The sequence below is a fragment of the Hoplias malabaricus genome, chromosome 3 (genome assembly GCF_029633855.1).
Source record: "Hoplias malabaricus isolate fHopMal1 chromosome 3, fHopMal1.hap1, whole genome shotgun sequence".
Taxonomy (NCBI): domain Eukaryota; kingdom Metazoa; phylum Chordata; class Actinopteri; order Characiformes; family Erythrinidae; genus Hoplias; species Hoplias malabaricus.
In genome coordinates, this window is record NC_089802.1 from 3,914,335 (window position 1) to 3,926,832 (window position 12,498).

General features: G+C 42.6%; 1 protein-coding gene across 1 annotated transcript; it reads left to right on the plus strand.

Moving 5' to 3' along the window:
• Positions 1-1,616: 1,616 nt before the first annotated feature.
• Positions 1,617-12,133, plus strand: hhex (hematopoietically expressed homeobox). The gene is made up of 4 exons (XM_066666570.1): positions 1,617-2,055; positions 7,882-8,060; positions 11,177-11,227; positions 11,829-12,133. The coding sequence occupies exons 1-4, from the start codon at positions 1,617-1,619 to the stop codon at positions 11,994-11,996; spliced, it is 837 nt and encodes a 278-aa protein (XP_066522667.1). The 3' UTR covers positions 11,997-12,133.
• Positions 12,134-12,498: the final 365 nt, after the last annotated feature.

Below are 12,498 nucleotides of genomic sequence, written 5' to 3' on the forward strand. Positions count from 1 at the left end.
TGTTGAATTTATAATATCTGAATCTGATTCGTATAATATAATAATTATATGATAATTTGTTTTATAAGGTTTTAAGGTTTTGTTTAAATGCCGTTGAAGCTACACCCGGGTGCTTTTGTAGGGTGTAGGGAGCAGGGAAGGAAGGGGACAGTGCTAGCTCTGAGCTAGCTGGTTTGAGGGAGCAGATAAATCTGAGGATGTATTGGATTATAATCTAAAAATCCGTTACTGATATCAGAGATAAATAAGTCAACAGTTAAAGAAGAAGTTTAAAGATGTGATTAAGGTTGTTCATTAACTAACCGTTTCTGTTAAGTGTGGGTTTTGTACTTTATAAATTAAACGAATCAAGACCAAATAGATTAAATATTAATAAAAGAGAGTGTCCCAAATAGTGCAGGATTAGGGGAAAATGTTGGCCTTTAAAGGGGCTATGCCCTAAATTCTTCACTATAAAGGGTCCCACACACACACACACACTGTACCCCCACGGCCCCAACACGGGTGTGTGTATAGGGGGTGATATTAAAAAGTTGAATCACTCTTTTTTAACCCTGACTTCATCACTCCATTCACACTCCTCTGTTTCACTGATGGCGGACGATACGAGCTTTTAGTCTCAGCGCTTTGATCTTAATATACTCAAACTGAACACACACACACACACACACACACAATAAATAAATATATAAAACATTAATTAATTCATATTAGTAATAATAATAATAACAGAGGATAATACAAACGAAATACTAATGCAATGAACCAATAAACCACACAGATCATAAATACATTTCCAAATAAACTAGATTCAAAGGAACAAAAGTATCAATCAAAAACATAAATAAAAACAAACAAAACATAAACAAACATCACACCAACACAGTTATAAATTTAACATTTAACACAAATTCAAATAAACAAACTGATAATAAATAAACAACATCAATAAAACACAGCTGTAACCAGCAACACACAAATAATCTACAGATTAAAATTTTATATGAATTTATAAAACAAACAACAAAGATACAAACGGACAAAATATAACAAATGTGACGGCGGTAAACAACACAGATATAAATATAATAAATATATCAACAATAAACAACCAGCGCCAAACTCTCACTGAATACATTTCACAATAAACACAGTGTAAACACAGAACTAAATTAACCCCGAAATCATTCAACAAAGTCTTAAAAACACAGAAGAAATAAAGAAAGAATAAAGTCTTCAGATCTGTGTAAAAATAATAATAATAATAATCAAAAATAATAAATACATAATAATAATAATAACTGTATTTGTTTTATGTTGTTGTTGTTGTTATAGTCCAGGAATTAGTGTTAATATACACCTCTCTCGCGCAGGTGCATCCTAATGTCTCTCTCTCTCTCTCTCTCTCTCTCTCTCTCGAGCCAATCAGAGCGCGAGGAAGTTGTTCTGTTCAGGGTATTAATCTCCTCCTCTTGCCCTCGCGCTGCTTTAGAGACAGTGAACCCACTGCGCGTGACTCTATGGAGCCAGTAGGACAGTGCTCGCGCGTATAAACCTGCCCACACCCACACACACACACACACACACACTCGGACGTGCCGCGCGCGCAGAAAGTGATGCAGTACCCGCAGGCGGTCCGTCCCGCGCCGTTGTGCGCGCCCACGCCGCTCCAGAGCGCGCGCCCGACGCCCTTCTACATCGATGACATTCTGGGCAGGAGCCCCGTGCCTCCTCCGCGCGGCCCCGCCGCCGTGCACGCGCTACCCTCGCCCCACTCCTCCTTCACCGCCGTGCACGCGCCTCAGTCCTCCTTCGCCGCCGTGCACGCTCCTCACTCCTCCTTCACCGCGGTGCACGCGCCGCCTCACGCCTCTTTCGCCGCTGTGCACGCGCACGCGCCCGCGCCCGTGCTCCCGCCGACGCCGCGGAGCCCCGCGTGCACGGACCCTGCGCTGGCGCACCACGCAGCACTGGCCGCCGCCGCCGCAGCCGCCGCGCTCGGGGGCGCGCTTTACCCGCTGCACGCGCACGCACTCATCAGGCACGAGCCGCTCGGTAAGTGTTCATCAAAGTTTTACAAGTTTTACAAAGTTACAGAAAGTTTACTGTGTGTGATTAAAGTCACGGTGTGTTACTAAAGTTACAGTGTGGGATTAAAGTCACAGTGGAAGGTGTTGAGTGGATGGTGTTGAGTGGTGGTCAGTGTTGAGTGGTCAGGGTTGAGTGGATGGTGTTGAGTGGTCGGTGTTGAGTGGTCATTGTTGAGTGGTCATTGTTGAGTGGACAGTGTTGAGTGGTCGGTGTTGAGTGGACAGTGTTGAGTGGTTGGTGTTGAGTGGACAGTGTTGAGTGGTTGGTGTTGAGTCTGTGTGGATTCGGTTGTGTGGATGTGACAGCACCTGTTGCATTGTGTTGATGGATTCAGTCTGAGGAAGGTGTCATATTTAGTAACAGTGAAAATAACGAGCTATAGAGAAATCCCACCCAGTGTGTGTGTGTGTGTGTGTGTGTGTTTACCAACAGCTCATGTGGTTAATAAACGTCGACCAGACTGACCAAAGCGGAAGTTATTGTCTATTTCGAAACCCCTCTCTCACTCAAAGCCTCACACACACACACACACACACACAGGCTAGTTTTCATGCTTTGTGGGGCCAATAGGAGCAGCCCAGCTGGGCACCAACAAGTTCAGCCCAGGGGTCAGTGATGAGTTACACATGGGGTGAGTTCTGGGCAGAAGCAGTGTGCCCCGGTGCACAGATGAACTCAGAGACTTACTCTAACCTTTTTTTACTTCACAGTGTTGCATTAAATTAAATGATCTGCTTCCAGATACAAAGTGTGTAACGTATTCATTCTCAGATTATGTTTGTGGATGATTTCATTTTCAAGCAACATTTCGATGTAAAAATAAATCAAATAAATTCTAAGGTAATTTTTTTCACGGCACTACCAGCAGAACCCCCAACCACACACACACACACACACAGCAGTGTAAAGCCATGTCAGTGCAGTTCAGGGCCTCGTGGTTCATCCTTGTGATTTTTACAGAAGGAAACACAGTGAACTCTGGGAGTTTAATCCTCTACCCTTCGCTGTGAACCTTCCCTGAGGGACACACTGCTCACCACCGGCCGGACTCCACCCTCCGTTCACTCAGTCCTGTCAATACAGGACGTCCCCACACTGCAGGTAAAACAAGGAGGGCATGGGACCCATAACAAACGTGCAAGACCTGCTCCCTCACTCACAGTGTGGACTGGAGCTGGAGAGAAGATGATAGACATAAAGACAGACAAAGGAATTAGACACAAATGAAAAACATATAAAAGTGCTGGTGTTTCTCTGAGCAGTGAACTGACCGCCCCAGAGCCCAGACCTTAGTGTTACTCACACACACCGCTCCACCTTAAAAGATACAGTCGCTTCTTACTCACACACACCGCTCCACCTTAAAAGATACAGTCGGTTTTTACTCACACACACCGCACCTCCTTAAAAGATACAGTCGCTTCTTACTCACACACACCGCTCCACATTAAAAGATACAGTCGCTTCTTACTCACACACACCGCTCCACGTTAAAAGATACAGTCGCTTCTTACTCACACACACCGCTCCACCTTAAAAGATACAGTCGCTTCTTACTCACACACACCGCTCCACCTTAAAAGATACAGTCGCTTGTTACTCACACACACCGCTCCACCTTAAAAGATACAGTCTCTTCTTACTCACACACACCGCTCCACATTAAAAGATACAGTCGCTTCTTACTCACACACACCGCTCCACCTTAAAAGATACAGTCGCTTCTTACTCACACACACCGCACCACCTTAAAAGATACAGTCGCTTCTTACTCACACACACCGCTCCACATTAAAAGATACAGTCGCTTCTTACTCACACACACCGCTCCACCTTAAAATATACAGTCTCTTCTTACTCACACACACCGCTCCACCTTAAAAGATACAGTCGCTTCTTACTCACACACACCGCTCCACCTTAAAAGCCGCTGACATCCTGAACGTAAACAAACCAGAGAGAACTGAGTTTCCCCACAATTTTAAACGTTCTATTTAATTCTGGAGCTGAGAGGTGAATCTTTAATCATGGAAATGGAATTAGGAAGAATTTTTACACACAATATGTGTGTGTGTGTGTGTGTGTGTGTGTGAGAGAGAGAGAGAGAGAGAGAGAGAGAGAGAGAGAGAGAGAGAGAGAGAGAGAGAGAGAGAGAGAGAGAGATGTTTAACGTTGCCTGATATCTGGGAGTCTCTGTAACTGGGAGTAAACAGCGGGAGGAAGAAGAGAACACACTGCTGTGGGAGAATGTGGTGTTGAGGGGGATATTGATCTCTTGTTGCTGTACGAACGGAGAATGGGACCTTTTTACTTTTGTTTTAAATTGTGACTACAAAGAAGTAAAGTGTGTGTGTGTGTGAGAGAGAGAGAGAGAGAGAAGTGTTAGTTAAAGTAATATTATTATAATTAGGAGGAGTAACTATTACATAATAATAATAAAACAGTAATATTATTAAAGCTTAATTATTTGATTAAATGTTTATTATTTTATTAGTAGTACTTTAATTAATAGTGTTCATAACATTAACTATTGCAAATATATATATATATATATAATTTATTATTATTATTAGTGCAATTCTTAAAAAATAGACAATTAGCTGAAATTAATTGCGATTAATTGTCTCTTAAAACTGAAGCTTTTACTGGTGGATATTTAAATGTAAAGTAAAATGCTGACTGTCAGAAAAACAGTGGGAACACATTCACTTTTTAAAGAAGGAGCCACAGCAGAACCACCTTCATCTCCGTAAAGAACCGTGTGTGTCTGAGGGGTGTGTTTCTCAAGGTTTTAAGAATCACTCGGTTTTAAAGTCCTTTACCCGTTTAAAAGAACCAGCAGAAAAGGTTCTCTGTTGAACCAGCAGCGGTTCTTCTACTGCGTCGCTCTGAGAACCCCGTGTAGCGCCTTTATTTTTCAGAGTGTTTGTTTTATTTAAAGGGAATCACAGTAATAAAGGCGGGATGTTTGAGATTAAAGGATGTTGACCCAGTAAACAATTAGCCGTTGATTCAACGTTGAAATAACGTAATGACTGCCGTCTAATCAACGTTCTCTTAAGGTTGAAAATGAAAGTTGAAAAGACGTCCAAACACAGACATTGAAAAGACGACTATTAGACGTATTTTGGACGTCCGTTGACGTTATTAATTGGTCCCGAAATAAATTACTTGTATAAAACGCGTTTTGGACGTCCACTGACGTTATCGATTGGTCACCACTTAACTAACTTATTAAGATGGATTTTGGACGTCCATTGACGTTTAAAATATGTCCTTGACGGACAGACTACTTTTAGACCTATTTTGAACGTCCAGGGACGTTCCTTGTTTACTGGTTGAGGGCGATAAAGACGCGGAGGAAACCTTTCTTTCACTGGACTCTAATTTCTCTCATTTTTTAATTAGAATCTCTTAATTTACTGAGTAAAAGTCTGATTAAATACGGAGGAATTAAGCAGGAGCCGTGTGTGTGTGTGTGTGGGGGGGGGGGGTATACGTGTTGTGCTTGCATGTTCGCGTGCACGCGCACCGTGCCTGTTTGGGAGGGTGGGGTAGATGTGAGGTAAGGTATGCGCGCGCGCGTGTGTGTGTGTGCGCGAGACGCTTTTCCTCTCCTGGCGGAAACCTTGAGCTCGCGATAGGAGCAGATGTGCTTTGAAAGGCTGCGCGCGCTTCCTGCAGGCCCTTCCCAGGGTGCCGTGCGCGCCGCTGATTATTGTCTCCACATCCTCAATAGAGGCGCATTGAGGAAACACTCGGCCGCTGATAGCCGGGATCCGCTCTGCTGATAACACTCATTTCCCCCCTCACACACACACACACACACACACACACACACACACACCTCTGCATGGCTGGGACAGGCTGCAATCTGGGACACTATACTACACTCCAGCTGGACATTTGTAGACAGTCCCTGACCCCACCCTCACTGATGAGCCCCCTCCAGGAGAATGGAGCCAGACGTCCTACTCTAAAAGCCCCTCACAGAAAGTGAGGACAGTAGACAGTGGGGGACAGTGGACAGTGGAGGTGAGGGCCCGTCTGGTTCCATTCACCTCCTCGGTCCTTGGTCCACTGCCCTCTGTCCTCTGTCCTCTGTCCTTGGTCCTCTGTCCTCTGTCTTTGGTCCACTGTCCCCTGTCATCTGTCCACTGTCCTCTGTCCTCTGACCTCGGTCTTCGGTCCACTGTCCTCTGTCCTCCCTGAAACACTGTCCATCTCTGTGTTTACAGCTCAGCCAGGGGATGAAGCAGAAATCTGAACTCATTAAACATAAATGAAAGTGTGTGTGTGTGTGTGTGTTTCTGTGTTTCTGTAAAACATCCCCAAACCAGATTTAACTCAGTCCCCGGCCTGAGAAAAACAACAGCTGTTTCTAAAATAAAAGCCCATTTTATCTTTGACTTCTGTCGTGTGTTTGACACAAAATTTAAATAAAGTTTATCTCACATTTAAACCAAAATAATCAGAAAAACAATCATTTACCGAATGGTTCCTGTATTTTACAAAACAATATTAATATTAATAATAATAATAATAATAATAATAATATGAGCAAGTGTACAAATGTATATTTATTTATAAATTCTATTTCTATTTTATACTTTTTCACTTAAACTGAGAATGTATCTCAGACTCAGTAACTGTGTGAATGTGGTGCAGTTTACTGTGGTTTATTTAGTGTTTTCTGAGAGAGAAGAGAGGAGGGAGGAGGGAGAGATAGAGGAGGAGAGAGAGAAGGAAGGATGGAGGGAGGATGGAGGAGGGAGAGAAGGAGGAGTTTGGAGAGAAGGGAGGATGAAGGAGGGAGAGAAGGGAAGATGGAGGCAGGATGGAGGAGGGAGAGAAGGGAGGATGGAGGGAGAAGGGAGGATGGAGGGAGGAGGGAGAGAAGGGAGGATGATGGAGGGAGAGAAAGGAAGATGGAGGCAGGATGGAGGAGGGAGAGAAGGGAGGAGGGAGAGAAGGGAGGATGGAGAGAGGATGATGGAGGGAGAGAAGGGAAGATGGAGGCAGAATGGAGGAGGGAGAGAAGGGAGGATGATGGAGGGAGAGAAGGGAAGATGGAGGCAGGATGGAGGAGGGAGAGAAGAAAGGATGATGGAGGGAGAGAAGGGAAGATGGAGGCAGGCTGGAGGAGTGAGAGAAGGGAGGATGATGGGAGGATGGAGGAGGGAGAGAAGGGAGGATGGAGGGAGGAGTGAGAGAAGGGAGGATGGAGGGAGGATGGAGGAGGGAGAGAAGGGAGGATGGAGGAGGGAGATAAGGGAGGATGGAGGGAGGAGGGAGAGAAGAGAGGATGGAGGGAGGATGGAGGGAGAAGGGAGGATGGAGGGAGGATGTTGAGCTGATAAAGCAGCAGGAAACACATTGGCGGAAATTTTGCCCCAGTCCTGCTACCCCCCAACACACACACACACACACTGTGTGAAGTGAAGTGTGTTGTTACTGTAACAAACACAAACCACCAACAGCTTCTACACTTCCCTCAGATCATTAACACTTCCCTACTCTCTCTCTCTCTCTCTCTCTCTCTCTCTCTCTCTCTCTGTTGTGGTGTGTTATATCCCTCTTTTCCACACCTGCAGTTGGGAATTCTGAGTGTATTCTCGTTCTAAAGGATAGTGCTAAGGAGTTCTAAATCAGTGTTAAATATCTCATTCCCACATTTTAAAGTTGCCCACGCGCCTTGATCCCGTCACACAGCGGTTGTTGTTATTGTTATTGTTGTTGTTGTCATTGTTGCTGTTGTTGTTGTTTATGTTGTTGTTGTTGTTGTTCCAGGGAAGCCGCTGCTGTGGAGCCCATTTCTGCAGCGCCCGGTCCATAAGAGAAAAGGAGGACAGGTTCGATTCTCAAATGAACAGACCCTGGAACTGGAGAAGAAATTTGAGACCCAGAAATACCTGAGTCCTCCTGAAAGGAAACGACTGGCCAAGCTACTGCAGCTCAGCGAAAGACAGGTAACACAAACCTATGGAACACCTGGGAATACCAGGGGACACATGGGGATACCTGGGGGACACCTGGGGACATCTAGGGAACACCTGAGAATACCTGGGGACACTTGGGGATACCTTGGGAACACCTGGGGACACATAGGGAACACATGGGAACATATGGGGAAACCTGGAGAACACCTGAGGGACACCTGGTGTACCTGGAGAACACCTGGAGACACCTGGGGAGATATGGGGAAATCTGAAGAACTCCTAGGGAACACCTTGGGGAACACATGGGGGACACCGGAGGGTCAACTGGGGAAACCTGGAGAACACCTGGGTAACACCTGTGGGACACCTGGGGATACCTGTAGAACACCCGGGTAACACCTGAGGGACACTTGGGGATACCTGGAGAACACCTGGAGACACCTGAGGGACAACTGGGGATACCTGGAGAACACCTGGAGACACCTGAGGGACACCTGGGGATACCTGGAAAACACCTGGAGACACCTGAGGGACACTTGGGGATACCTGGAGAACACCTGGAGACACCTGAGGGACACCTGGGGAACACATGGGGACAAATAAGGAAACCTGGAGAAAACCTTGGTAACACCTGAGGGACACCTGGAAGACACCTGGGGAACACGTGGGGGACACCGGGGAGATACCTATGGGACAGGTGGGAGACACCTGGGGATACCTGTATGGGGTCAAACAAAGGACCAGTCTTTGCAGGGCAGAATCTATGAGCTAGAAATAAAAAGGAGTGATCCAAATCCTAGTCCTGGTTCACACAGCATTCTGGACAGTGATTTTCCACCAAGGATGTAGGACTAATCCCGGACTGGGAAGCCACCCCTTTAAAGTAACAGCGCTCTGGTTCCTGGTTCTAAATCCAGCTCCTGGACCTCACAACCGCACCTCTGCTTCAAACCCAAAGCAGGTTATTGCTGAGGACAAGACACTGGAATAAAATCTAATGGAATTAAATCAGAACGAAAACATTAGATTTAAAACACAGTAACAAAACCGCGCGGGAATCAAAGCAGAATCAATAAAACCGCATTGGAATTGAACAGAATCCTTCAAACCTCACTTACATTTAATCAGAACCAACAAAACCACACCAGAATCAAACAGAACCAGTACAACTTCACCGGAGTAAAACTGAGAAATCCGAGAGAGATAAATACTCTTCTGTTTTTGTTTGATGAAAAATGAGTAAAAACGACCGTTAATAAAAATCTGAACTGAAAACTGACGCGATGTGAATTTAAATAAATTTCAATAATATCTTCATTGATTTATTTAATATCTTTATTAGTGACAAATATAGTATTTTTTATTTGATTGCTTTAGAATGTGTTGTTATTTATTTGTTTACACTCAGAAAGGAAACTTGAATATGGGAAATAATGACGCATGCGCAGAAAACGCGGACCCGGAACTTCTTTCTTTTTTTTTTTTTTTTTTTTTTTTCTTTTTTAATTGGCCAGTTTATTTATTGATAGTTTTTATCATTGTATTTTACTATATATTACTTTGAAAAACTCAATAAACAGATAAAAGAAAAAAAAACAATGTTTACTTTGAGATTTGACTTTAATTTTAATTCAAATTTAAATATTTCTTCCTACAATTCGTATTCCACAGTTATATTAATTAATTTTTTTTTTTTTTACTTCATTATAAGTCAGGACTGTTGATTCTAATGAGGGGTGAATGTTGACTGATCTGATGTTTATTTTTATATTATTGTTGAGTTCGACATTTTGTTATTGGATACCTTTCCAAACGCTAATAAATTAAATAAATTTATTTAAATAAAACGGACCGGGAATTAAACCGTTTATTTTGGCGCAACTTCACTTCGTTTTAATTCGTTCGGAAAACAATAAAATATTCAAAAACATATAAATAAAACCCCGAGATTTTACTCATTTCTCAGCAGTTTGAGCCGCGCGCGTTTTTATTTTTATTATTATTATTTTTTTGTTGTTGTTGTTTTGGCGGGAATTAACCTGTGTTCATTACTTTAACAGTTAACGTGTAATAATCAGGTTTGTCTTTATAATGTAATATTAAAGTATTATAAAATAATAATAATAATAATAATAATAAACTCGAGGTTAATTAATGCGTTAATATACAACACTTTAATGGAAAATAAAATTTAAAAATTAAATCTAAAGTGAAGGAGCGATGGGCCCGGAGTCTGCGCTGTGTATTTTTTAAAGTGTGTTTTTTAAACTACAACACTTCTGGGTGTAATACTCGTGTTTTGCGCGTCACTGCGCCGCTTTGGGAGGTGTTTTCTCGGGTTTTTCAGGGAGGCGCGCGCTGAGGAAATTTTTTTTTTTTACATAAATCCAATGGATTTTATTTTTATTTTTGATTCCAATAAAAATCTCCGTCTCTGAAAAACGGTTACAGTTCAAAGCCACCGACACGCTTTCTAAATATTTACTGCAATAGAATAGAGACATATATGATATTTATGAGAATATAAATATAAAATATTTCCATCTAAGGACCGTATTAAAGTTACCATTAAATACGTCACAGATCTAAAGCGTCTCCGTGTTTATTTTATCAGCGTTAGATTTATATTTATTTTATTTTTATGAACAGATGAACGGTTTCGATCAGTGCCGTGTTCCGGTGACAGGAAAGTGAAGGATTCCCAAACTCAATTAATAATGATAATAATAATAATAACAAGAATGACCAATAAAAAATAATAATAATAATAAAATGAATAACAATAACAATAGTAATAACAACAATAATAAAATGATTGGGACACAATAATAATAACAAATGTTATGATGATGATGATGTTTATTAATTATTATTATTATTATTATTGTTGTTGTTGTTGTTGTTGTTGTTGTGTCCCAATAATCATTAAAACCGTTGGTATAATTTGTTAATCAGTTAATCACCGATAATCTAAATATATTATAAGTATTTTATTATTATTGTTATTATTATGTATTTGAAACGAAAGAAAGGGAGACATCGTCAGATGCTCGCACCTCCGGCCCGAAGGGTGGCGCTGCTGCTTAAGATCTGAGAAACGCCGATAACATGATGATGAGTTTATTCTGTGTTTATTTGTGTTTCAGGTAAAAACGTGGTTCCAGAACCGCAGAGCCAAGTGGAGGCGCCTCAAACAGGTCAGTGTGGGTATTACACACAGCACGCGTTATAAAGGTGTAGAGATATATGTTCTATAATTACTGTACGTTTAATCACATCACAGAATGTACAACAATGACACATTAAACATTAAGAGGTTATTACACACATACACACAGACACACACACACAGACACACACACACACACACAGACACACACACACACACTCACACATAACAGTACCTTTACAGGAGATAGAAAAAAACATAACTTTCAATGGAAATCAATGTAAAGATTTAATTCGGAGTAATTTTGGAGCGTTTCTATTGAAGTCTGTTTCCGACGCAAAAATATAATAATTACAAAAGGCACCAGTTTATTTTTCATTAATGTGTAAGTTGCTACCTCATTATTTCGAATTACTGGCTCACTCACCATCAGGAACTGCTCCACTAGGGGCGCCATGCACTGCTTTGCATCAAAAACACTGTCCAACACTTGCTCTACACTGTGGCCAAAATCTGATCCTATCATCTGATGGAGGTGCGGTGTAGATCAGTGTTGGGACTCACACACAGTTGGATGAAGCACCTTTTCGCTTGTGTCTGAGTCTGTGTTTCTTGTCAAACATCTGCAGGAGAATCCTCAGGTCAGCAAACGAGAGCTGGAGGACGGGGGCTCTACAGAGAGGAGCAGCGAACTTTCACATTCACAGATCCATTCAGACTCCTCTCCTGAGTCTGACCAAGAACTGGATGTGGAAGACAACTCTGAACTCTCTCCAGATCCTCACACACAACTCTGAACTCTCTCCAGATCCTTAAACAGAACTCTGAACTCTCTCCAGATCCTCACACATGACTCTGAACTCTCTCCAGATCCTAAAACACAACTCTGAACTCTCTCCTGATCCTCACACACGACTCTGAACCCTCTCCAGATCCTCACACATGACTCTGAACCCTCTCCAGATCCTCACACACAACTTTGAACTCTCTCCGAATCCTTAACCAGAACTCTGAACCCTCTCCAGATCCTCACACATGACTCTGAACTCTCTCCAGATCCTTAAACACAACTCTGAACTCTCTCCTGATCCTCACACACGACTCTGAACCCTCTCCAGATCCTCACACATGACTCTGAACCCTCTCCAGATCCTCACACACAACTCTGAACTCTCTCCAGATCCTTAAACAGAACTCGGAACTCTCTCTAGATCCTCAAATACAACTCTGAACCCTCTTCAGATCCTTAAACAACTCTGAACTCTCTCCAGATCCTCACACACGACTCTAAACCCTCTC